This window comes from Dendrobates tinctorius, unplaced genomic scaffold, assembly GCF_039654945.1.
Source record: "Dendrobates tinctorius isolate UK_male_01 unplaced genomic scaffold, ASM3965494v1 ptg000120l, whole genome shotgun sequence".
NCBI classification, from domain to species: domain Eukaryota; kingdom Metazoa; phylum Chordata; class Amphibia; order Anura; family Dendrobatidae; genus Dendrobates; species Dendrobates tinctorius.
Window position 1 is genome coordinate 11,495,309 of NW_027361788.1, and position 25,515 is coordinate 11,520,823.

Consider the following 25,515-nt stretch of genomic DNA (forward strand, 5'->3'; position numbering starts at 1 on the left):
TGTGCCCCAGAACATCTGGGAGACCTGGTTGTCACAGACATGGATCTCTCCTGAGTTCACCCCAAATTGAGAATTTGCAGAACAGCCAGGATATCATTTGGGGATACAAAGTGTGCGATGAAAGGATAAGGAGGGGGGTAAAAAAAAAAAAATCAGCATAGCTAACTCATTAAAAAGCGTAAAATTAATTCCGCCATTTTCCGGGAGCACATGACTCGCATATAGCGGATCCCAAACTCTGTAAGTGCTTAGCACTACAGTTTCCTAGCAAATGAGTAGGTGTCTGGATTATTAGCACATTCATGAGATTCAGATATCCGCATTGTGCGCTTTGAAGTCAAGAAATGTGCTAAAAAAACTGTCAGTCTATTATACGCATACATGTACTCCAACATAAAAGCACGCCGCGTAATTCCCAATGTAAGTAACCCCATTAAAACCAGCCCGGCATCCTCCTCCTCCAGAAATAAATAAGAAGGTAACACAGCCTTTAATGGAAGCACAGCAAAAGAAATCACTTTGGCAGAAGTGCACGCGTCTTTCTTAAGGGCGTACCCGGGTTTTAATTATCTAAATGTAAATACTTAACGAATTTTACTTAGAGTAATGAGCTAGAGTGCATACTACATAAATGAGATGTTCTAATTAATCTTGTATGAACTAGTGCTTTAAAGGGATGCTGGGTGAATCCCACAAACCCTGGGCTCGTGCCAAATTGCTAATCAGCCTTTCAGTTCATACATGGCTTCCCTTAATAAGCGGAGATAACGTTCCTCAAGCATTTCAGGAAATAAATCTCCACTTATTCCCAGCGACACGTGCAAAAAAACCCCCAAAAAACATTTCACTGCCGAAATCCAAACTCTCACCGCAGGCCCTAACGGATCGGCAGCTTTCTCCGACATTCAAATCCTATTCATTTTGAGCTTTTATCTCGTAATAATATTGTTCATCTCTTTTCTTTTTACATCTATGTATTTTAGTAATGGAAAAGAATAATTTCTTATGGGCTCCTCCTGAAGTTATATTTATCTTTGTTAATGGGATTATGTTAAAATAGTTTGAAGGCATTTTCTAAAATTAGAAAAAGTGTCCATTTTTTATTTATTGGACCCCTAACTTAAAGAGGATATCTGGGACTTTAGAAAAATGGCATATTATTGCTAACACTACCTGTCTATTGTACCCGGCTCCGGTCATTGACCGCTCTTGCCAGAGATTCAGCTACTCCCTGTCAACAGAGTAGCAGTTTCTCTTCTTGTTGACAGGGTGGGACTAGCAGGACTATTGGTGTCATGCTGATTGGCAGCCGGCTTCGAAGCCGGCTGTCAATCAGCATGACACAGTAGTCCCGCCTTTCAACAGGAAGAGAAACTGCTGCTCTGTTGACAGGGAGTTTCTGAATCTCTGGCAGGAGCGGTCAATGACCGGCGCCGGGTACAACAGACAGGTAGTTTGCCAGGTACAACAGACAGGTAGTTACCTCTGTTAGCAACTACATGCCATTTTTTTAAAGTCCCGGATATCCCCTTTAAAGGCTTGTTTGCCAAAGCCCTTTAATGATTACATCCAGGGTTGGACTGGCCTACCAGAGAACCGGAGAATCCTCCGGTGGGCCCTGGCTTCTCCTTCAGGAGAGTTTATACTTGCAGCTGCTATAGATTTCTTGAGTAGGGGAGAATCTGGCTCCACCATCTGGATTTTAACAGCATCTGAACAATAACGTGATAACGTGATAACTGATCAAATCAGCAAGCAGATCCAAATCCTAACATTGTGTATCTTATGGCTATACCACTTAATATAGTGCTTGTTAAAAATTTAGTTAAGATCCGAAGAACCACTTTAATGATAATGCAGTGGTTTTGTATAGATGAAGGGTGGACTGTCAGAATCATGTCCTCTGGGGGATCCAATATTCTTCAGTCTGACAATGATTACATCCATACCTTGCTTGTGCTATTTTGTTTAAAAATTGTACAGAAATACAGCTTTGAAGTTTTAATCTCAAGTGCAGGAGGTGGACACTATAATTCCTGCTCTCCTACCTGTCAAAAGTGGCCTCTGATCTTTGACTGACAGGTCAGTCTTCCGCCAGTAAGACTGAGTGTCACTTTCCAACAGAAGGCTAGTGGGTACAGGTATCCATCTCTATACATAACAAACAGATAAAGTTGCACTTTTTGGTGCTACAGCATGTAAACATGAAATACAGGTGCTTCTCACAAAATTAGAATATCATTAAAAAGTTAATTTATTTCAGTTCTTCAATACAAAAAATGAAACTCATATATTATATAGTCATTACAAACAGAGTGATCTATTTCAAGTGTTATTTCTGTTAATGCTGATGATTATGGCTTACAGCCAATGAAAACCCAAAAGTCACTATCTCAGTAAATTAGAATAATTACAAAAAACACCTGCAAAGGCTTCCCAAGCATTTAAAAAGGTCCCTTAGTCTGTTTCAGTAGCTCCACAATCATGGGGAAGACTGCTGACTTGACAGATGTCCAGAAGGCAGTCATTGACACACTCCACAAAGAGGGTAAGCCACAAAAGGTCATTGCTAAAGAAGCTGGCTGTTTGCAGAGTGCTGTATCCAAGCATATTGTTAGGAGTCAGATTTCTGCCTCTCCTTTGCTGAAATCTAGATCCTCACATTCTGCAGCCTCCTGCTCTTCACCTGCAGTAGAGGAGACTGCAGAGGAGATTGCCGTGCGGCAACTCTCTCCAGAGGCTAAGTCCTCTACCACTGCATCTGAGCATGCTCATGGGACGAACTCCCATTAGAGTTCGGGAGTCAGGTGTTCAAGTCCTGTGTCGGATCCCATTGGCTCCTCTTGGAGACCTGGTGATTTCCGGAAGGTCCTGTTTGCTATAAAAAGCGCGCATGGCTGTTCCGCCATGTGCTAGTATAGTCATACTTGCTGCTGTGTGTATGTGGATGGATGCATGGACTGGTGAATGACTCATTTGAAACCCCCTTCCTTTGATATTACGGCTGTGAGAGGGAATGAGTTGTAGTCAGCGCCAGCGCGCCATTGCATCACTATAGCACCTGCTAGCGTCTAACATCGCGCTTGCGTTATTGCGGTGTTACCTTGCGGCAAGTCTCACGCTGCGCGGCTGTAGCAGCTATTATTTGCGTCTGCAGTTGCAGCGCAGTTTTCCACGAGAGTATGGTAGGTCCTGGCGGAGTGAGTGCCGTTTTTAACTACTCCGGTGACCATACGCCGCTCGTGAACCTCTGAGTTCCTGTGCTCTGAACAGGCTCAGCGCTGTTATATTTGCTTTATTGTCTCTGTGCATTTAACAGAGATCCCTTTGTGCACCTGGGTTCTATCTAAACCCTGTGCACATTACCGCCAGATTGCTCTGCGTTACTTAGGCCGGTTTCACATTTGCGCTTTATAGCGCAGCGACAGCCTGCGCACAGCCCTGCTAAGCACCGCCCCCTCCCGGCTCCCTGCCCGCCCCATCCGGTCATCGCCGCCTACTAGCGCACATGGACGCTTGCGATCTGCGCACCCTATCTTTAGCATAGGGTGCGCAGATCGTGCGCTGGCCGTGCGCTAGCAGGATTTTGCCGTGCGCTGCGCACTTTTGAAGGTGCGCCCGTGTGCGCCGAACGCAGCATGTTGCATTTCGGCGCGCACGGCGCACCTTCAAAAGTGCGAAGCGCACGGCAAAATCCTGCCAGCGCACGATGCTAAAGATAGGGTGCGCAGATCGCAAGCGTCCATGTGCGCTAGTAGGCGGCGATGACCGGATGGGGCGGGCAGGGAGCCGCGAGGGGGCGGGGCTTAGCGGCGGCCGTGTGCAGGCCGTCGCTGCGCTATAAAGCGCAAATGTGAAACCGGCCTTAGCTGCGGTTTCTCCATCTACCGCCCGGTGGACCCCGAGTGGCGAAGGCACTTCATTTATATTTTTTATTTAGTGCCTTCCGCCACTCCTAACACATATTAATGGAAATTTGAGTGGAAGGAAAAAGTGTGGTAGAAAAAGGTGCCCAAGCAACCTGGATAACTGCAGCCTTTGGGGCTGATTCACAAGGAGTGGACTGCTACTGGAGTCATTGCTTCAGGAGCCACCACACACAGACATATCCAGTACATGGACTGCAAATGCCGCATTCCTTGTGTCAAGCCACTCACGACCAATAGACAACGTCAGAAGCGTCTTACCTGGGCCAAGGAGAAAAAGAATTGGACTGTTGCTCAGTGGTCCAAGGTGTTGTTTTCAGATGAAAGTAAATTTTGCATTTCATTTGGAAATCAAGGGGAGCCATGTCATCTGCTGGTGTAGGTCCTCTGTGATTTATCAAGACCAAAGTTAGCGCAGCTGTCTACCAGGAAATTTTAGAGCTCTTCATGCTTTCCTCTGCCAACAAGCATTTTGGAGATGGAAATTTCATTCTCCTGCTGGACTTGGCACTTGTTGTCCACACTGCCAAAAGTACCAATACTTGGTTTACACACAACAAAGTAAATCAAAGCTATCAAAGCAACATGGGCCTCTATAACACCTCAGCAGTGCCACAGGCTGATCGCCTCCATGCCACGCCGCATTGATGCAGTAATTGAGGCAAAAGGAACCCCAACCAAGTATTGAGTGCATTTACTGAACATACATTTCAGTAGGCCAACATTTTGGATTTTAAAAGAATTTTTTAAGCTGGTGTTATAAAGTATTTTAAGTTACTGAGATAATGACTTTTGGGTTTTCATTAGCTTTTCATAATCATCAACATTAACAGAAATAAAGTCGTTAAATAGATCACTCTGTCTGTAATAGCTCTATATAATATATGGGTTTCGCTTTTTGTATTGAAGAGCGGAAATAAATTAACTTTTTGATGACATTCTAATTTTGTGAGAAGCACCTGTATATTAATAAACATGAAATATGAACTCCAGCACATGCCATTCTGATATTTCGGAAAAGGCTCAAATGGAAAGATGAATATGCAAAAAATGAAAAAAAAAAAAAAAAAGCAAAACAATAAAAACTCCACAGAAAAACAGACGTGGTAGCAATAATGAATTGGGCCCTTACTGCTGGATTTTCACACAGGTTACAGATGTTCGCAGGGGGATTAGCTTTTTTGTCCAATAACCCGTCTAAATAGTAGGCAGTAGTGATGAACGAGCACTAAAATGCTCGGATTCTCGTTACTCGAATCGAGCAGTTCCTACTGCTCGAATGCTCATTTCAAGTAACGAGTATAATGGGAGTCGATGGGAAATCCGAGCATTTTTCCGACAGACCCTACAAAGAAGTCTGGGGGTCAGTGAAAATGTTGAAATGGATGGAAAAAGTGCTGAATGGAAGGAGAACATGGGGAAGACCCCTGGAAGCATTTCTGATTCCCAGATGATCGCTTCTGAGAACAATAGTGTCACAATTTTACTCCACTTTAAGGACTGACAATAAGACATTCAAAATCGAAGGGAAATTGGAGTTTACAGAAAAAAAATATGTAAGCAACATTATTTCCTGTATAATGACTTGTATATAAGGCAAAATTTAAAAGATTTAAAAAAATAATAATTTAAGTAAACCAAAATTGAAATTTTTATGAAAAAATTGGAAATTTCAGTGTAATTTATGAAGGAAGCAAGAGCTGCCAAAATATGATGGAAGGGGGACTCAGATACTCCCTGTATTAGACATAAAGTAGGACTTCATACACATTCTGTTCAAATTGTCATGTAGGGGGTACACCTAGACTCAAAGACTATGCACTACGTGCAAAACCTGCCAAAAATTACAAGCAGGGTCATCCATACACCCTTGAAGGCACAATCCTATAGTTCCTCATTCAAATATTGTGAGCAAAGTATGGCTCTGTAAACATTGCAAAGTAAAAAAAATATATAAGTAGTTTTCATCTATACATCCTTGAATGCAGCAACTGTAGTATCTCCTTCAAATCTTAAGAAAGTGTTATCGTGGTATGTCTACACTCATAAAGGCTCTGTGTATACAGTGCAAAGCCAGAAAAAAAACTGTAAGGAGGGTCATTCACAGACCATTGAAAGTAATAACTGGGGTGCTTCATTCAAATATTGAAGATTAAAAACAATGTATATGCTGCTATTATCTGGTGGTGAGGAAAAGTTTTGGCAATCCAGGCTTTGTTCATTTTTATCAGAGTGAGACAGTCACCACTTTCTGTTGACAGGTGAAAGCGCCTGTCTGTTATGACTCCCACGGCAGCACTAAAAACCTGCTCAGACAAGACACTAGAGGTTGGGCAGCACAACAGCTCCAAGGCATAGAGGGACAGCTCATGCCAGGTGTTCAGCTTTGAGACCCAATAGTTGAAAGTTGCAGGGGAATTAGGAAGTACGCTAGTTTGGTTGGCCAGGTATTGCTTAACCATCTTTAAGAACGTTTCCCTTTTTATCAAAAATGCCCTATCATTAGGCCCTGAGAACGTAAGGATGGTGTCATGAAATTGGCCCAGACCTTTATAATTGTACTGTGACGACTCCTGGAGTGGACCCTCTGGGTCGTGACACCAACCCTCCCAGGGCGAGCTGACCTAGTGAAGACCACCCCCTATACAGGGAGTGTCAGGGGCAAGCCCCATGGGTGAGGCACCACGACTGCTGGCACCAGGCGGCCGGCTCACAGGAGACACGAGTGGGTGAGGGTGTCTGCAGGAACGTGTAAAGTGTGGACACGGGAACACGTGGTATACAGAGACTTCGTTCGTCCGGGTGTGAGTGAAGCAGGAAGCGTGCAAGGAGCACGTCAGAGCACTGAGTCAGGCAGCAGGTGTGCCAGGAGGTGTAACAGAGTAAGAGACTGAGTACAGGATCAGAGTGTGTGCCCGGAGGCACAACTGAGTATAAGACAGAGCACGGAATCGGAGTGTGTGCCAGGAGGCACGACTGAGTATAAGACAGAGTACAGGGTAAGAGCGTGTGCCAGGAGGCACAACCGAGTATGAGACAGAGTACAGTGTCAGAGCATGTGCCAGGAGGCACAACCGAGTACGAGACAGAACACAGGGTCAGAGCGTGTGCCAGGAGGCACAACCAAGTACAAAGCAGAGTGCAGATTCAGAGCGTGTGCCAAGAGGCACAACAGAGTGCAAGGCAGAGGACCTGAGTACAGCGCACAGCCAGGCAGGGACACGGCAGACCAAGCCAGGAAGCACAACAATAATCAGGCGCCTCCCCTAGGGGGAGGTCGTCTGATATAGCACATGACTACTACTGGTTCCGGGTCAGGACCTAGCCAGGAAGCACATGACCACTACTGGTTCCGGGTCAGGTCCTCCATTACCATAGAGAGGACCGAGCCCTATACAGCACTGACAGGAGCGCGCAAGCGCAAACGTGACATGTAGGAGGAGGCCCGGGGACGAGAGCTGCGCGTGCGCACCCTACGGGACCCCCGGAGTGACCGCAGCTCCGGAAGAGATGACGTCGGGACCGAGGTCCCGCCCCCAGGTGAGCACGGCGTGACAGTACCCCACCCTTTACGCCCCCTCTTTCTAAAACTGGAGAGGAACTTAGACAAAATCTGGGGTGCATGGATATTCTCCCTGGGTTCCCATGACCTCTCCTCGGGGCCAAAACCCTTCCAATCGACCAGGAACATGGTTCTCCCTCTTACCTTCTTCATGGCCAAAATGTCATTCACCTCAAACTCATCCCCCAAGCCAACAGGCTGGGGTGTGTGGCCTGGAGAAGGATGAAATCGGTTAAGAACCACAGGTTTTAGGAGAGACACATGGAAGGAATTGGGAATACGGAGTGAAGGAGGCAGCTTCAATTTGTAAGCAACATCATTAATCCGCCTGAGGACCTCAAAAGGACCAATGTAACGGGGACCCAGTTTGTAAGATGGTACCTTAAGGCGGACGTATTTGGTGGAGAGCCACACCTTGTCACCAGGGAGAAATGGAGGAACGTCCAGGCGCCTCTTGTCAGCGTGTAATTTCATTCTGTCCCGTGCTTTCTCGAGAGCGGTTTTGGTCTCCTGCCATACCCTGGAGAACTCCACAGACTGAGAATCGGCAGCAGGTACCCCCGAGACAGGAAGTACCGGTAGAGGCACATTGAGATGCTGTCCAAAGACGATGAAGAAAGGAGACTTGGTAGACGATTCACTGGAGTGATTATTGTAGGCGAACTCAGCCCAAGGAAGTAGACCGACCCAGTCATTCTGATGAGCATTAGAAAAATGCCGGAGATAGGATGTAAGGATCTGGTTGGTACGTTCCACCTGCCCATTGGTTTGGGGGTGATAGGCGGAAGAGAAATCCAATGACACTTTCATGAGTCCGCATAGAGCTCTCCAGAACCGGGAGGTGAATTGGACCCCTCTATCCGACACGATGTGCTGGGGGAAGCCGTGAATCCTGAAGATATGGGAAATGAAGATCTTTGCCAAGTCAGGAGCAGAGGGTAGTCCGGGAAGAGGAATGAAGTGAGCCATCTTTGAAAATCGGTCTACAACCACCAAGACCACAGTACAACCGGAAGAACAAGGCAGATCAGTAATGAAATCCATGGCTATGTGCTGCCATGGAGCCGACGGAATGGGAAGCGGGAACAGAAGACCGGAGGGTGGTTGTCTGGGTATCTTGTTCTGGGCACAGGCGGGCAAGATGCTACAAAGTCTTTAACATCCTGGGAGAGTGAAGGCCACCAATAATGGCGAGAGATTAAGTCCAAAGTCTTTTTGACACCAACGTGGCCGGCAAACTTGGACGAATGTCCCCAATTTAGCACTCGTTTTCGGTTATTCTCAGCCACAAAGGTTCTTCCTGGAGGTAACGTGGTTAACTTGACAGGAGCCACAGTAATTACTTTGGATAAATCAATGATATGAGAGGGTTCTTCCTCTGCATCAGACGACAGGAATGATCTTGACAACGCATCCGCTCTAACGTTCTTATCGCCGGGCCGAAAATGTAGCTCAAAGTCAAAGCGGGCGAAGAATAGGGACCACCTGGCTTGCCGACGATTGAGCCTCTGTGCGGACTGGATGTACGCCAGGTTCTTATGGTCTGTGAAGATCTTGAATGGATGTATGGCACCCTCCAGTAAGTACCTCCACTCCTCCAAGGCCAACTTAATGGCCAATAGCTCTTTGTCGCCAATGGAGTAGTTCTGCTCAGTGGAGGAAAATACTTTAGAAAAGAAGCCACAGGTGACAAAACGTCCAGAAGAGGATTTCTGCAGAAGGACTGCGCCAGCCCCAGTAGAGGATGCGTCTACCTCGAGAGTGAAAGGTCTACTAACCTCAGGTCGGTGAAGCGCCGGAGCAGCGGCGAAGGCTTGTTTCAACGACTGGAAGGCCTCTTCAGTCTCAGAGGGCCAAGCCTTTGGGTTAGCTCCCTTGCAGAGAAGGGACGAGATGGGGCGAACCAAAGAGGAAAAATGAGGAACGAACTGTCGGTAGTAGTTCGCAAAACCAAGGAAGCGTTGGATTGCCTTCACCCCATGGGGCTGTGGCCAATCGAGGATGGCGGACACTTTTGCCGGATCCATGCATAGACCTGATTCTGAGATAATGTACCCCAAGAATGGCAGGGACGTTTGCTCGAAGGCACATTTCTCGAGCTTGGCATAAAGGCGGTTCTCCCTCAGGCGCTGGAGGACTTGACGCACGTTCTTTCTGTGGGCGGAGAGGTCTGGTGAAAAAACGAGGATGTCATCCAGATAGACTACCACGCAGGAGTACAGCATATCCCGGAAGACGTCATTCACGAACTCCTGGAAAACCGCTGGGGCATTGCAGAGGCCGAAGGGCATGACCAAGTACTCGTAGTGACCGTCTCTGGTGTTAAAGGCGGTCTTCCACTCATCCCCGGAACGAATGCGGATCAAGTTGTAGGCCCCACGAAGATCCAGTTTGGTGAAAATTCGAGCTCCTCTAAGTCGGTCAAAGAGCTCCGGGATCAATGGCAATGGGTACTTGTTCTTGACCGTGATATTGTTCAGGCCTCGGTAGTCTATGCAAGGACGGAGGGAGCCGTCCTTCTTTTTTACAAAGAAAAATCCCGCTCCCGCGGGCGAGGAGGACTTACGGATGAAACCTCTAGCAAGGTTCTCCTGATATAGTCAGACATAGCTTGGGTCTCAGCAGGGGATAGCGGGTATATCCTACCCCTGGGTGGCGTAGAACCAGGAATGAGGTCAATCGGACAGTCATATGGCCGATGGGGGGGCAGAGTCTCGGCCTCCTTCTTGTCGAAAACATCTGCAAAGGACCAGTAAGCCGACGGCAGACCTGTAGGTGCCGGGGATGGACCGGCAGAGTTCATCAGACGGACGGGCAACAGGCACTTCTCCTGACAGAACGGTCCCCACCGGAGTATCTCGCCCGACCGCCAGTCCAGGGTTGGCTCATGAGTCCGTAGCCAAGGGAGGCCTAGAAGAAGTGCGTGAGACATGGTGGACAAGACGAGGAAGGAGATCTTCTCCAGGTGCAGGGCTCCGATCTGCAGCTCGATCTCTTCGGTGGCCTGGGTAACGGACTCCAGCACGGACGTACCATTGACCGAAACAATCGACCGAGGAGTCTCCAGGGATCTGACAGGAATCCGGTATTTTTTAACCGCCTCGAGTGTGATAAAATTCCCCTCCGCGCCAGAATCCAGGAAAGCCTCCTCAGAATAACGCTTGGCACCAAGATTCAATAATACGGACACGAGCAGGGGAGGAGAGGAATCACGTACACCTAGGGAGGCCTCTCCTATCAACCCTAGGCGGAGAAGTTTCCCGGCTTCTTGGAGCAGGAACGGAGGAGGTGAGAGGAGCTCCTCTCTCTGGCTAATTCACGGGCACGTTCCTGAAACCGCAGGTCGATGCGTGTCGCCAGTGAGATCAGATCCTCTAAAGAGGTGGGAGTATCCCGACCTGCCAGTACGTCTTTGATCCGACTGGACAGGCCACGCCAAAAGATCCCTACAAGAGCCTCGTTGTTCCAACCGAGTTCGGAGGCCAAGGTACGAAAACGGATGGCATACTGTCCTACCGGTAGCGTACCCTGATGGAGGTTAAAGAGGGACTCGGTGATAGAGGCCAGCCGACCCGGCTCATCGAACACCTTGCGGAAGGTGTCCAAAAAGGTGGAAAGCCGAGAGACGAGTGGGTCATTGCGCTCCCAGAGGGGGTTCACCCATGCTAATGCCTCCCCCTCTAAGTGTGAAACAATAAAGGCAATTTGGGCGCGCTCAGTGGGATAGTGCTGCTGCAAAAGCTCAAAATGTAACCGGCATTGGTTCAGAAATCCTCGACAAAACTTAGGGTCCCCGCTATATCGGGGTGGCTTGCCGAGGCGCGGCATCGGGTGCGGGGCCGAGGACTGGGCAGAAACGGATTGTATGGCCGACAAACGAGACTCCATGGATTTCAAAAAGACCATAATCCTGGTCTGACTCTCCCGTAGGACCACCAGTTCCTTTTGGATGGAGGTGGTGGCACCAGCGGGGTCCATGGCCTGATTATACTGTGACGACTCCTGGAGTGGACCCTCTGGGTCGTGACACCAACCCTCCCAGGGCGAGCTGACCTAGTGAAGACCACCCCCTATACAGGGAGTGTCAGGGGCAAGCCCCAGGGGGTGAGGCACTACGACTGCTGGCACCAGGCGGCCGGCTCACAGGAGACACGAGTGGGTGAGGGTGTCTGCAGGAACGTGTAAAGTGTGGACACGGGAACACGTGGTATACAGAGACTTCGTTCGTCCGGGTGTGAGTGAAGCAGGAAGCGTGCAAGGAGCACGTCAGAGCACTGAGTCAGGCAGCAGGTGTGCCAGGAGGTGTAACAGAGTAAGAGACTGAGTACAGGATCAGAGTGTGTGCCCGGAGGCACAACTGAGTATAAGACAGAGCACGGAATCGGAGTGTGTGCCAGGAGGCACGACTGAGTATAAGACAGAGTACAGGGTAAGAGCGTGTGCCAGGAGGCACAACCGAGTATGAGACAGAGTACAGTGTCAGAGCATGTGCCAGGAGGCACAACCGAGTACGAGACAGAACACAGGGTCAGAGCGTGTGCCAGGAGGCACAACCAAGTACAAAGCAGAGTGCAGATTCAGAGCGTGTGCCAAGAGGCACAACAGAGTGCAAGGCAGAGGACCTGAGTACAGCGCACAGCCAGGCAGGGACACGGCAGACCAAGCCAGGAAGCACAACAATAATCAGGCGCCTCCCCTAGGGGGAGGTCGTCTGATATAGCACATGACTACTACTGGTTCCGGGTCAGGACCTAGCCAGGAAGCACATGACCACTACAGGTTCCGGGTCAGGTCCTCCATTACCATAGAGAGGACCGAGCCCTATACAGCACTGACAGGAGCGCGCAAGCGCAAACGTGACATGTAGGAGGAGGCCCGGGGACGAGAGCTGCGCGTGCGCACCCTACGGGACCCCCGGAGTGACCGCAGCTCCGGAAGAGATGACGTCGGGACCGAGGTCCCGCCCCCAGGTGAGCACGGCGTGACATGTACCCCTGCCTCTGCAGTACCTGGTGTGTGTCTGCATTGCCTTTTCTCCTTGGTTGGGCAAAGAAGCTTTCCCCCTGCTGCTGGAGTTGTCTGATGGGAATTTTTTTTTCAACATATTTTCCACAAGGGACTTCTGGTATAACATAATGTTAGTAGACCTCTCCACCTTTTGAAGGAGAGATGCAAGGTTCTCCTTGTGGCGTGGCTCTAGTAGATGAAAAAAACAGTACTCTTTTTTTTTTCGCCAAGATGAATATAATGTGAGGGTCATGGGAAAGCCAGCAGTACATAAAATCAGTCATATATGCCAAGCTTCCTCCAGCAACAATTCCCCGTCTCCACCATGATGACGACTCTCCATCTCCTCATTTCCCACTTTCAGTTCATCCCCTTAGGAGAGACGGGGCAACGCTTGTGTGGGTACTAGCCTCTGTTGTGCTAGCAGCCAGCTCCTATTCCTCCTCAGCCTCCACTCTTCATTGTTACCCAATACATGCTGAGCAGCTGGGATAAGACTAGGCTAGTATCTCCCTCTCTCATGTGTTCCTCTAGTCGGCATACAAAGCTTCAGCTTTAATTGTGAGCAGCGACTGTTTAAGTAGTGTTTAAGCACAGAAGCAGGATCATTGTCTTTCACCATCTTTGTGGAGTCCTCAAAATCTTGGAGAAGTGCACATATGTCATACCCCCATGCCCACTTTTCAGTTATTATGTGCGGAGGCTGGCCAGAATAGCAACGGGTGTGTTGGAGCTGGTATTCAACAACTGGTCTCTGCTGCTCTCAAAGCCTTACAGCACATGCAGGGTAGTGTTCCAGTGCATGGTCACGTTGCACACCAGACAGTGAACTGGCACTTGCATGCGCTGATGCAGCACTGCCAGATCTGACTTGCTGAAATGCGGCGTACCTTGACCAGAAGCTCTGGCAAATCTGGGTAGATTTTCAGAAACCATTGAACCACCAAGTTGAGCCTATGGGACAAGCAAATTACGTGTGTGAGCTTGCAAAGCTTCACAGCCACCAGTTATGGCCATTATTGCACAAGACCATGCAAGCGGCGACAGCCACAGATCTGTCTGGTCTGTTATTCCTTTCAATAACTCTGCGGCAGTGTGCGGTTTGTCTTCTAGACAAATTAGCTTTAGGAGAGCCTGTTGCCTCTTCCTTGAGGCAGTGCTGCATAGCTTCTGGCTGATGTGGACGACTTGCTCTGAGATAATAAATCAGAGATGGAGTATGAGGAGGAGCAGGAGTTGGTGCAGGAACTGGTAAAGGAAACCCTGTTAGAAGTAGGGCCAGCAGTCCTCGGCGTTTGTAGCATGTGCCCCCCCTAAAAAAAAAAAAGATGGTCACCTGCGGCAGCTATATATTTAGCAACGGACTTCAAAACCCCAAGCCCTGCCTAGAAGCTGTATTTTGTCACTCTCCCTACTCCAGCAACTGTCCCTAAGCTAAGTGGAGAGTGTATCACATAGAAACAGCAAAGCGCAAGATTAGCCCTTTGAAGTACTTTTATTACAATGATTCAACAAAGTATCACCATTGGAAGACTCTGATTCCTAAAACTGTGCACACACACAGACCTGGACAAATACTCTTTCCCTCCAATCAGAACTGCCACTGAGTTGTGCAGTGGCATCAGTGGGCCAAACGTCGCAGCGCCATTCCTTTTACAACCTCTGATAAAGTAATGCAGCCAGCCAATCCCTGTAATGCCACTACCAAGATGGCTACATTATTACAGTGACTGGCACGTGATGCTTATTCTCTGTGTAACAGGCGCCAAACATGTGGGGTGGGGATTCAAGCTTCAAATCCGAGCACCAGTCAGCGCTTGATGAGCACCCAGATACTCGAATGATATCAGAGTGTCACCGAGCATGCTCGCTCTCATCACTAGTAGGTGGTGAACCCTTTTCAATGTTTCCTACATACTGTTCTAACAAAGTGTACAGGAAAAAAAAAAGTTGTGTGGCCAATATTACTCTCCTTAGTGTTAGAGACTGGTAGATCTCGCAGGCACTGAATTGGAGGTGGTCTCCACAGGATGTATGTGGTACCCGTCAGACCACTGCAGCTGATTACCCGGGGTCTTGCTTCTCTGACTGTCAAACTCAAGAGTGTACGCCAGCAATATTCGCTATCTGTGTCTTCTCATTTCTACTGCAGTGGCCACTACAGGGAAAAACAAAGTATTGTATGCAAGAATGCCAATCTGAATTTTTCTTTTCCTTCTGATAAACTTTTAAAAAAATCATAGATTACTTTTTTTAAATTATAATAGACATTTATGTATGAACATCCCCGTCCTTCTATTTTTACACCTGAGGTCATTAGAGCCTGTGTAAGCAGGTCACTGGATGCACAATGCAGACAAGGATAAGACAGAAGTAACAAACTTAACTATTTATTTTCCAGCGTGCAGATATAGGAAGGTGGTGATTTGAACAGAAAGTAAATCGTGGGGATCAGCGTCATTTAAGAGTCTAATATTCAATATACAATAATAGCAAAGTTGTTACCAACGCACTATAACTCATGCAGCTTGATTTCACTACGTTATACACTCACTGGCCACTTTATTAGGTACACCATGCTAGTAAGGGGTTGGACCCCCTTTTGCCTTCAGAACTGCCTCAATTCTTCGTGGCAGAGATTCAACAAGGTGCTGGAAGCATTCCTCAGAGATTTTGGACCATATTGACATGATGGCATCACACAGTTGGCGCAGATTTGTCGGCTGCACATCCCTGATGCGAATCTCCCGTTCCACCACCTCCCAAAGATGCTCTATTGGATTGAGATCTGGTGACTGAGGAGGCCATTTGAGTACAGTAAACTCATTGTCATGTTCAAGAAACCAATCTGAGATGATTCGAGCTTTATGACATGGCGCATTATCCTGCTGAAAGTAGCCATCAGATGTTGGGTACATTGTGGTCATAAAGGGATGGACATGGTCAGCAACAATACTCAGGTAGGCTGTGGCGTTGCAACGATGCTCAATTGGTACCAAGGGGCCCAAAGAGTGCCCAGAAAAAATTCCCCACACCATGACACCACCACCACCAGCCTGAACCGTTGATACAAGGCAGGATGGATCCATGCTTTCATGTTGTTTACGCCAAATTCTGACCCTACCATCCGAATGTCGCAGCAGAAATCGAGACTCATCAGACCAGGCAACGTTTTTCCAATCTTCTACTGTCCAATTTCGATGAGCTTGTGCAAATTGTAGCCTCAGTTTCCTGTTCTTAGCTGAGAGGAGTGGTACCCAGTGTGGTCTTCTGCTGCTGTAGCCCATCTGCCTCAAAGTTCGACGCACTGTGCGTTCAGAGATGCTCTTCTGCCTACCTTGGTTGTAACGGGTGGCAATTTGAGTCACTGTTGCCTTTCTATCAGCTCGAACCAGTCTGCCCATTCTCCTCTGACCTCTGGCATCAACATGGCATTTCCGGCCACAGAACTGCCGCTCACTGGATTTTTTTTCTTTTTCGGACCATTCTCTGTAAACCCTAGAGATGGTTGTGCGTGAAAATCCCAGTAGATCAGCAGTTTCTGAAATACTCAGACCAGCCCTTCTGGCACCAACAATCATGCCACGTTCAAAGGCACTCAAATCACCTTTCTTCCCCATACTGATGCTCGGTTTGAACTGCAGGAGATTGTCTTGACCATGTCTACATGCCTAAATGCACTGAGTTGCCGCCATGTGATTGGCTGATTAGAAATTAAGTCTTAACACACAGTTGGACAGGTGTACCTAATAAAGTGGCCAGTGAGTGTATGTCTAGTTTCTAATGAGAACAATGTTTACATTAATAAGGGTATCGCTACAACGATCCCCTTTATGTTTCAGGCCCTAGCGGGGGTATCCGGTTCTTCCCGCTAGACTGCAAGTCTTTCTGACAAAGTCAGTCAATGCTTTCTGGGCCTCCCATACTCTGGACGGTCCCTAAACAGTCTATTGCACCGCCCCAGACTGATCCCTGTACCGTACGTCAATGTCAGAAGTAACAGCCTGGTTCACTCATGCCTGGTTACTTTCAGATTAGAGTACTCATCACATCTTCGGTGCTTGACCTGTGACTGTCGTCTGTTGGGTCCGGACGGACAAGGGCTGGACCTTGGGTCTTGACCGGCATGGTCTGGTCTCTGTATCTTGACTGGCGCAGGGCTGGACATCAGGTCTTGATCAGCGTGGTATGGTCCATGGATCTTGACTGATGCAGTCTGTACCTCATTCGCGGGCACACAGCAGCCCGCTGGCCTGGTCACCCAAGTGCATCCAGCGATCTCGACTGTGATGTCCCTCCGAGCACATGTCCTGCTGCTCCCTCTCGTTGGCGCCAAATCTCTTTCCACTTTTCCACTCCAGCCTTTAACTTTGTGGAACTGCGTCATGAATGTCATTTGATCCTGGTGCTCCATCTAGTCTCGTCCTTCTTGAAACCACCCCCCCTCTTATTGGTTCCGAAGGGCTCTGTTTGGGCAGTAGGTGGCAATCTCTGGTCACAAATGCAGCACAGCTCTGAGGAAGCTCACACCCCCATACACCTGTGTACTTTCAGGTGTTGAAATCAGTCTCTTACTATGAGTTTCCATTGAAGGTCAGCTTTTTTTCACATTGCTGTTACAGAACAATTACTGTATTTTACAGATTATAAGATCCAACTGTTTATAAGATGCACCATGAATTTTATGGAGGAAAATAGGAAAAAAAGTTTTTATTAATAAAATGGTGCGTATTATAATCCGCTTTTGCGATAGCTTACCTGGGGGCAGCGGTAGTGGAGCAGAGTCCCAGGTGGCAGTGTCACTGCAGGAGGAGGCAGGAGATTCTGCAGGCTCTAGGCTGGTTGGACGGGGTGTTCGGTGGCAGCAGGAGTCAGGTCATGGCTGCGAGCACCAGGCTGGTACGTCGATGTATTCAGTGGTGCTAGGGCTCCGCCGACATTTTTTGACAGCCCGGAGCCCCACATCTTCCATACTTTCTAATGCGGTAGTCTTTGGGAAAATGGCTGCTGGAAGCGGCACATGCTTAATTGATCTCAGTCTGCGCATGTGTTGATGGAGGCGGCCATTTTTCCGAGTCCACCACATAAAAGAGTTTGAAAAGTGCGAGGCTCCAGACTGTCACAAAATGTCGTCGGAGCCCCCGCACTGTCAAACACCTCTTTATACCAGCCTGGGGTCCGCAGCCATCACCTGACTTTCTGCCACCGCCAAAAGCTTCCCGCAGCAGCCATCCTAGGACCCCGCTCCACCGCAACTACCATTCGGATTATAAGACGCATCCCCATTTAACCCAAAAAAATTTTTGAGAAAAAAAAAGTGTCTTATAATCCAAAAAATGCAGTATTAATTTTAGCTTTTCTTATACTTGTATAAAGGCATATCTAGATAATCTATTGGAAGCTAACTCCCGTCTACATCTAATATCTACAATATCTGCTATTCACTACCACGGCATTTACCAGATGATTAATGCAGGGAGCACAAAGAACCAGTATTTTGAGCTCGGTTTAACCTGAAATCACCTTTAGCTGAATGTGCTGTGCAGCCAAACACCATTGTGGTTGTGTAACCATCCATGAGCACTTACCCCTGCATTGGCTTATGTGCCAATTTTCTGTTAACCATGTCATTTCTTTATAGCCCATTGCTGAAACAAAAACATCCTGTGTCCAACATGCTTATTTGGAGGCAAAGTGTCCATTGCTTGGTTAGATACCTGAATAAAATGTGGAATTGATTCTCATCGTGAGGCGCTGCGGAACATTTAAGGCAATGTACAAATAACACAACTTTTTTATTGTTCATTTGCTTTAAAGCGAGCCTTCACTCAATGTGACTATACATTTCTCATGTACAGTCACGCTCCCTGGTGGCCTGTGTTTTCTTCCCAATGCCTTAAGAGCTGAGTATTGTTCCTTCTGCATGGGCAGGGCAGTGCAGTGGGAAGTCTAAAGACCCCCATACACATTACACAAATGTCATTTGAACCCGTCGATAGCAACAGGTTCAGACAACTGACTAATATGTATGGGGGTGCCGGCCTGATGGTCAGGAGAGATGTTGATCATAGATGTCTTATTTTAGACTTCTGATAGCATTATTTTCCTAGAGATAAGCTTCCGTCCAACATCTCGGTCAGCAGCTTTCTAAACACAGGAAGGCCCGACCGAACGAGTGCTCCTGTGTATGGAAGAGTTGGCTGAGATGATGGTCAGCCGAAAAATCAGCTGAAGCATTATTTGGCCAACAGCTATCTAATGTGTGTGGGCATCTTGTCTGCCTTCTCTGTGCTTTGGGATAGGAAACACAGAGGAGATGCAGTTTAGATTAGTCACTGCTCTGTGGCCAATGCCACTGCGGTGGCCATCTCTGATGGAGAAGGAGCAGAACACCGATCTGAGCAGAGGAGGCAGCGGAAGGTAAACTGAGGGTACGAGTTTGAGTGACTATATATGAGAAATGTGTATTCACTTTACTTTAAAGTCCCATGACAGAGGATTGCTTTAAGCGACTTTCTAAAAAATCATTAAAAATGTTCTTTTATTTTCCTGCTGTCGAATGACTTCAAGTCCTTTATCTATCTGAGTCATCTACAAGGGTGTGCGCACACGCTGCGGATTTTGCTGCGGATCCGCAGCCTTTCTGGCCCTGCGGGTCCGCAGCAGAGTCTGCTGCGTTGTACAGTACCATTTTACTCTATGTAAAATGGAAACAGCTGTGCACATTCGGTTTTGCTGCGGTTTCAAATCCGCAGAAAGAAATGACATGTCACTACTTTTCTGCGGATTCCACTGCGGTTTGCCATCTCCTCCATTGTAGAGGTGATAAACCGCAGGGCTAAACCGCAGCCTAATCCGCAGGTAAACCGCAGGTCTTTTGACCTGAAATTTACCTGCAGATTTTACAAAATCCGCGGGGAGAAATCCGCAGCACCTAAAAACTACGTGTGCACATACCCCAAAAGTATTACAAATACATCTGACATCCTGGTTCTGATGGCACTCCCCCTACTTTCTCTCAATGTTGGATGTAGCAGTAGAGAGGAGGGCAGAGAAATAAGGCAAGCATATAAAAAAATAATAGTGCAGGATAGAAGCTGTGCTGATGTGATCTAATGGAGATAACAGAACCTAGGACACACACACAGACCTTTCATCCAGCCTATATTACTGGGAGATACACTCCCACAAGAGGAATAGCTTCGATTAGATCAGGAGTGATATATGTCATGATGAATAGCTGTATGAAATTTTACATTATTACTATTATTTTTTTTTTTGCTAGGCATGCAATGAATTCACTACTCACGTGATGAATCTCCTGAGAGAACAAAGCCGGACGCGTCCTATCTCCCCCAAAGAAATTGAAAGGATGGTGGGCATTATCCACAGGAAGTTCAGCTCCATCCAAATGCAACTGAAGCAAAGCACGTGTGAAGCTGTCATGATCTTGAGGTCAAGGTTCCTCGATGCCAGGTCAGTGTGGCGTTGAACTAGCATTACTAGTAATATCTCATTAGTGGCGATTAATACAACTTTAGTGCTGCAAAGCTTTCCCGGAGTCCTGAATGGTTAGAGACGAGCATTGTGTACTCCTTGTACGGCTAAGTGGAAGATCACATTAGCAGAGCATGAAAAAGCTTTGACAGCCCGGTGCAGGGTATAATAGTTGCTGTTTGCCACTGTCACTTTTTTGCAAAGAAAAGGAAATAAACGAGACAAAAAAAATGGCTGAAAATTCATTTTTTTATTTGTAAAATAATTTTGCCTTAAATTCTCAAGAGTCTTTTATGTTCTACTAGTTCCAAAACACAACGTGGCACGAAGACTGCATGGAGCTAGCCAAAATGCGAAACTTCTAGCTATTCGATTATCACATCACTGATCACAGGCCGACTAAGTGTCAGGGAAACTCGAGAGCTAAAAATGCACCAATTTATCACATAGACTTCCACACTTGAGTAAATAACATAAAAATTACACAGAAAATGTTCCGGCTGTGTGAATTGCTTAACTTAGCAAGCGAAGCGTAACACAGAAAGTTACTTGGAAAGGTTGCGTTAACTCTTTCCTGCAACCGTCATCGGGGGTAGTAAATGGTAGTCGTGCTGACGCATAGGAATGGTAGTAGAACGCAGAGTATGAGAGCAATGAGATCCTAGCAGCCTCAGGCAGGCAGTTTGCCGAATGCCTTATGGCACAGTAGCCCCGAGGCCTGCACAATTCAAGGCTTCCCACAGGGAGGTTGTCTGAATCCTATGAAACATGTATAACCGCCTGAGTGTGAACCCATCTGTGCTGGGAACTGTATCCTTCAATCCTCGGATGGTTACATCAAGGCAGAAAGGCAAAAAAAAAAGGAGAATAAAAGTCCTTAGGACGAGGTGGAAGTCAAGACAATACCACCACGTATGGAATACAGGCAGTGAGGCATAAAGAAAAGGTCCCTAATATTGTTCACCCTCCAGCACCTGCTTTAGGACCAACATTCAGAGCAAATTACTTTATTTTTGGCGCAACCATCCATCTCCCTCCCCTGTAATTAAAAAGAGTCATACAGCTCAGAATAAGTTAAATTAATCGAAAAAGTCATGCCCACATTACCGACCCCCTACCCCAGCGCTGCAGCGTCGGAACTGGGGCATCGAGTGATCGCAGAGACGAGTATGACGACCTTTATTATTTTGACGCGTTCTTAGATATTTCTAAAAAGCATTATTGACTATGAAGCCCCTTAAGTAATAACATTCTTTATTATAATGCCAGAAGAAAAAAACTGTGCTATTTCAGACAATCCCATAGACAATGAATGTAACGGAGCATGTGCATTTCTTGTCTATTCAAGACTGGGAACCAAAAACCTCTTTGGATATGAGGTAACTTATGATTTTTGATAACTCCCTTTAACTTGAAGTGTAGTGCAGGACATCAACCACAGACCCACCATCCAACCATAAAAAAGTAATTCCAAAAAGGCCGCATTTAAAGGGGTACATTCACCTCTGGTGACATTTTTCTTTTTTACTTAAATGCATGAATTTGTGGTTATAAATCATTTTGCAATTCAATTTCATTACAGATTTTGGACCGCTTGGCTTCTACAGGCTTTTGTTAATTGCACATTCAAGCACATTCAAGCTGTGGTCATATATCACCTGGGAAGAGCTAAAACATTTTTTAATGAAACCCAATTACAGAAATAATTTTTAGCCAAAAACACATGCATTTGTGGGGAAAAAAAAAAAACTAAAAAAAAAATTTCACTACCCCTTTAAGTGCTACCTGTATGGCCAGCTTTACAAAACCTGGGTTCATCCCTTCTTATGGAAAATGAGCATAGGGTTATGATGGCCTCACACATAGCTAGAGATCCCTAGATGCTGGAAAGCATAATGCTCGCAGAGGGTTCCAGCATTGCGACACCCCTGGATAACTCTTAATTCCTGCTTTTCTTCCACAGGAGGAAAAGACGTAACTTCAGTAAACAGGCAACAGAGATCCTAAATGAGTATTTCTACTCCCACCTCAGCAACCCTTACCCAAGTGAGGAAGCCAAAGAGGAGCTGGCAAAGAAGTGCAGTATCACAGTGTCACAGGTGAGAAAGTCATAGGCGCTTCAACTTTCACAGATTTGGAATATTTGCCCATTTTGGTCCTCTTTTGGGGAGAGAAGATATTCATCTATTTAAAAAGCAAAAAAAAAAAGCTGATTGCTGGTGTTACGTAAAGTGTGATTCATTAATTACAACTAATTGCAATTAGTATAATTTGGTGTAATTAATGCATTACGAGTAATTAGAAATACTATACCCCTGTGCATTAGGCATTTAATTGGGTTAAAACAATGGAATTCTTGCTGCCTGTCGTTAGAGCCATTGTTCCCTCTCCCACTTCCGAGGTGGCCATTTACAATCTCGCCGTTCTCTGTGAGCAAGGCTGCAGTAAATGGAAAGGACACAGATATTTCTAAATGCCACAGGACCCAGCCCTGCAATGGGCCTGTGCCAGTGTGTGCCCCTCCGTCTGTGGGTCCTGTCACGTCTCATATGTCAAACATGACATTTCCAGGAGTGTGTCTGGCATATGCCAAATTTCTACAGGCCAACGAGGCTGCTCATTTCCAAATCCCACTTTGAGGGGTCTATTTACGAGGCTTGATTTTTGAGTTTTGCATCATTTTAACCCTAGGAGTTTTTTCTTCATGGATTATAAGTATGTGTTGAAATGACACATTGGGTTATACTGACACAATGACAATATTTCTCCCTGAGCTAAACAGGCTGTGATTTTATAACATTAACATATTCATGGAGCTCAGGCTCGGTGTCAAACTCATCGTGTATTCACAAACGACCTCCTAAAACGAGAATAATCACGATTGCGGAAAAGAGAAACTTACATACATGTATACAGAGAAATGTGCATTTAAATATATAGTTTATCGTTTCTTCTATTAACTATCTTTTTGGTCCCTCTGTTATTCCTCCTGGACAATAGGGTGTCGGCACTTCTCTTGTGAAAGCGGCATGTCCTCACAGTTTTATGTCAGCCTATATAGGGACACATCCTGATCACAACACCCATATATAAGTCAAAACCTATAACAGAAACAAAATTAACATATTGTTGTAAGTAAATAAGTAAATGCAATAGTGCAAATAAATAGGGTACTTGGTGAACACCGTTTTTGATTTAAAAAAAAAAAACCTGTAAAAGCCATCCCACCATCGTCAAGGTGTCCCCCAAAAAAGAAAAGATGCTCCATAATAAAAAACAAAACCAAAAAACATATACATCTTTTGTTACACAAGAAACCATGCACAGCACACATGCTAAAGATAATAATATTTACAAAAGTGAAGAACTTCTTTGAAATATGGTGGGTCTAACCCATAAAAAAATGTGTATACAGGCCTACAATGACCAATATACATTTGATACAGATCACCCACCTTTCCGGCATTGGCTGCAGTTGTGATGAATCACAACTCACTTTATGGCACTTATGCAATGTGTTCAAGCACGACATACCACACTTTATGTCGCCTAAGGTTTAGGCGTCATTCACATGTGGCATTTTTGCAGTATATGTGTATATATTCAGTATATATAATATATATTTTTTTCTACTTATTTATTAAATATAAAAAAGGAGTTTATATTCCAGTAAAATAGTGATATTTTTTACCCTAAGGATCTTCTCCTCTTCAGTCATTGTTTAAAAAAGGTTATTATGTTAAATGTATTAAAAAAAGCACTAGATTAAAAAAATAATAGATAAGTATATATGAACAACGACAAAGCAAAGTCCAGCAATAACGTGAGCAATCCAGGATGCTGTTAAAAAAATTTTTCTTTTTATTCATAAATCCATTAAAATGCAGTGGTCCAAGCAGTTCAAAACAGTATTAACGCAGGAAAGTAGTGCAGATATGACTACGCGTTTCAGGGGTAAAACCCGCCTTCTTCACGGTCCAGAATCTGGACCGTGAAGAAGGCGGGTTTTACCCCTGAAACGCGTAGTCATATCTGCACTACTTTCCTGCGTTAATGCTATTTTGAACTGCTTGGACCATTGCATTTTAATGGATTTATGAAGAAAAAGAAAAAAAAATTTTAACAGCATCCTGGATTGCTCACGTTATTGCTGGACTTTGCTTTGTCGTTGTTCACATTTGTATGGATGGACTCCTACATCCAGATCCGGGCACAATGGAGTTAACCAGGTCAGCTGAGGTTCCAGGTGGTTCACAGGAGTGAGCTGGTCTACATTGTTGGATATATATATATATATATATATATGTGTGTGTGTGTGTGTGTGTATTAAACAGAAATCTTGCACTTTTCAGTCTATCCACTAGACCTAATACTAGACTCTAACTTCCTGTTCTGTACGGAAGACCTTTTCATTAGTCTCATTATCATCACAGGTAGGATTACAATGACCGCCAACACCTCTGTATACAATATAAAATAGCCCAAGGTACACCATGTAATGTAGGGGCATTCTATTCCTATTACGAATTCCATGTATCACTTACTGGACTTGTTGCAGTTTTGTTACAATCCCTGTTTTCTCTGCTATAGATGCAGCAGTGGTCAGAATGCTAAGCTTTGTATAACCCCACCCACACCACTGATTGGCAGCTTCTTGTGTACAGTGTACACAAGCTGCCAATCAGTGGTGGGGGCGGGGTTACACACATTAGCTGGACTGTCTGGCATGTTAGATATAGTCCTGTAGTGATAATCTCCTGCTGATAGGACACTGATTCTATTGGACCTACAACACGCAGCCCAGTAAGTGACGCATCCCTGGAATCAGGCTCACTTGCCCAATATTATCCTTCTCTCAGATTAAATAGCAAAAACTTTTTGAGAGATTCCCTTTAAGGGGACTTGGAAAAACATGGCTGTCCTCTTCCAGAAACAGCGCCCCATATGTCTCATCTGGTATTGCAGTTCAACATCTCAAAAAGTGACTGAGGATCGGCTGCAGTATCAGACGCAACACATAGAAAGAAAATATCTGTGTTTTTCTAATCCTGGATTAGAAAATTTTATAAAAGGACTCCTGGCGTCACCAGTGCAGAGACATTCTCAGGAAAGGGCTGCCATTTTTATACAACGGGTCGGCCATGACCGTTGGTACCGGCTCCAGCCATGGTGTAAATCCTAAGCTAAGCGCCGCGCCTGGAGCCTGTAGGGGTTTTTCTAAAAACAGGTGCACGACAGTCGTCTCATTAAAACCTCTCCAGTGAAAGAAATAAAGCGTCTTTCTCCTACATAAACCACATTGCAGCGCTGCAGAGAGATGAAGCATTTACCTAATAATTTATAGACGTTTTTTTCTTGCCATGTTAACGCAACAATTAGCTTGATAAATAAGCAAAACAAAACCCTTCTTAAACGAATCCGCAATTACAAGCGATTCATTAATTGACTTTAGGCGACGGCGAGAGAAAGAAGAAGATGCCTTATTCTTATATCATTGCAAAGATTTTTTTTTTTAAGCGTGCA

The 25,515-nt window shown here is 46.0% G+C and overlaps 1 protein-coding gene across 3 annotated transcripts in view; it reads left to right on the top strand.

The window, feature by feature from the left end:
• Window positions 1–25,515, top strand: part of PBX3 (PBX homeobox 3) — a 286,556-nt gene that overhangs the window by 234,460 nt on the left and 26,581 nt on the right. For all 3 annotated transcript variants that reach the window (XM_073590753.1, XM_073590754.1, XM_073590755.1), the window contains 2 exons: window positions 19,781–19,971; window positions 21,956–22,091. In XM_073590753.1, the coding sequence (XP_073446854.1) occupies window positions 19,781–19,971; window positions 21,956–22,091 (327 nt within the window). The remainder of the gene's footprint in view (window positions 1–19,780; window positions 19,972–21,955; window positions 22,092–25,515) is intronic.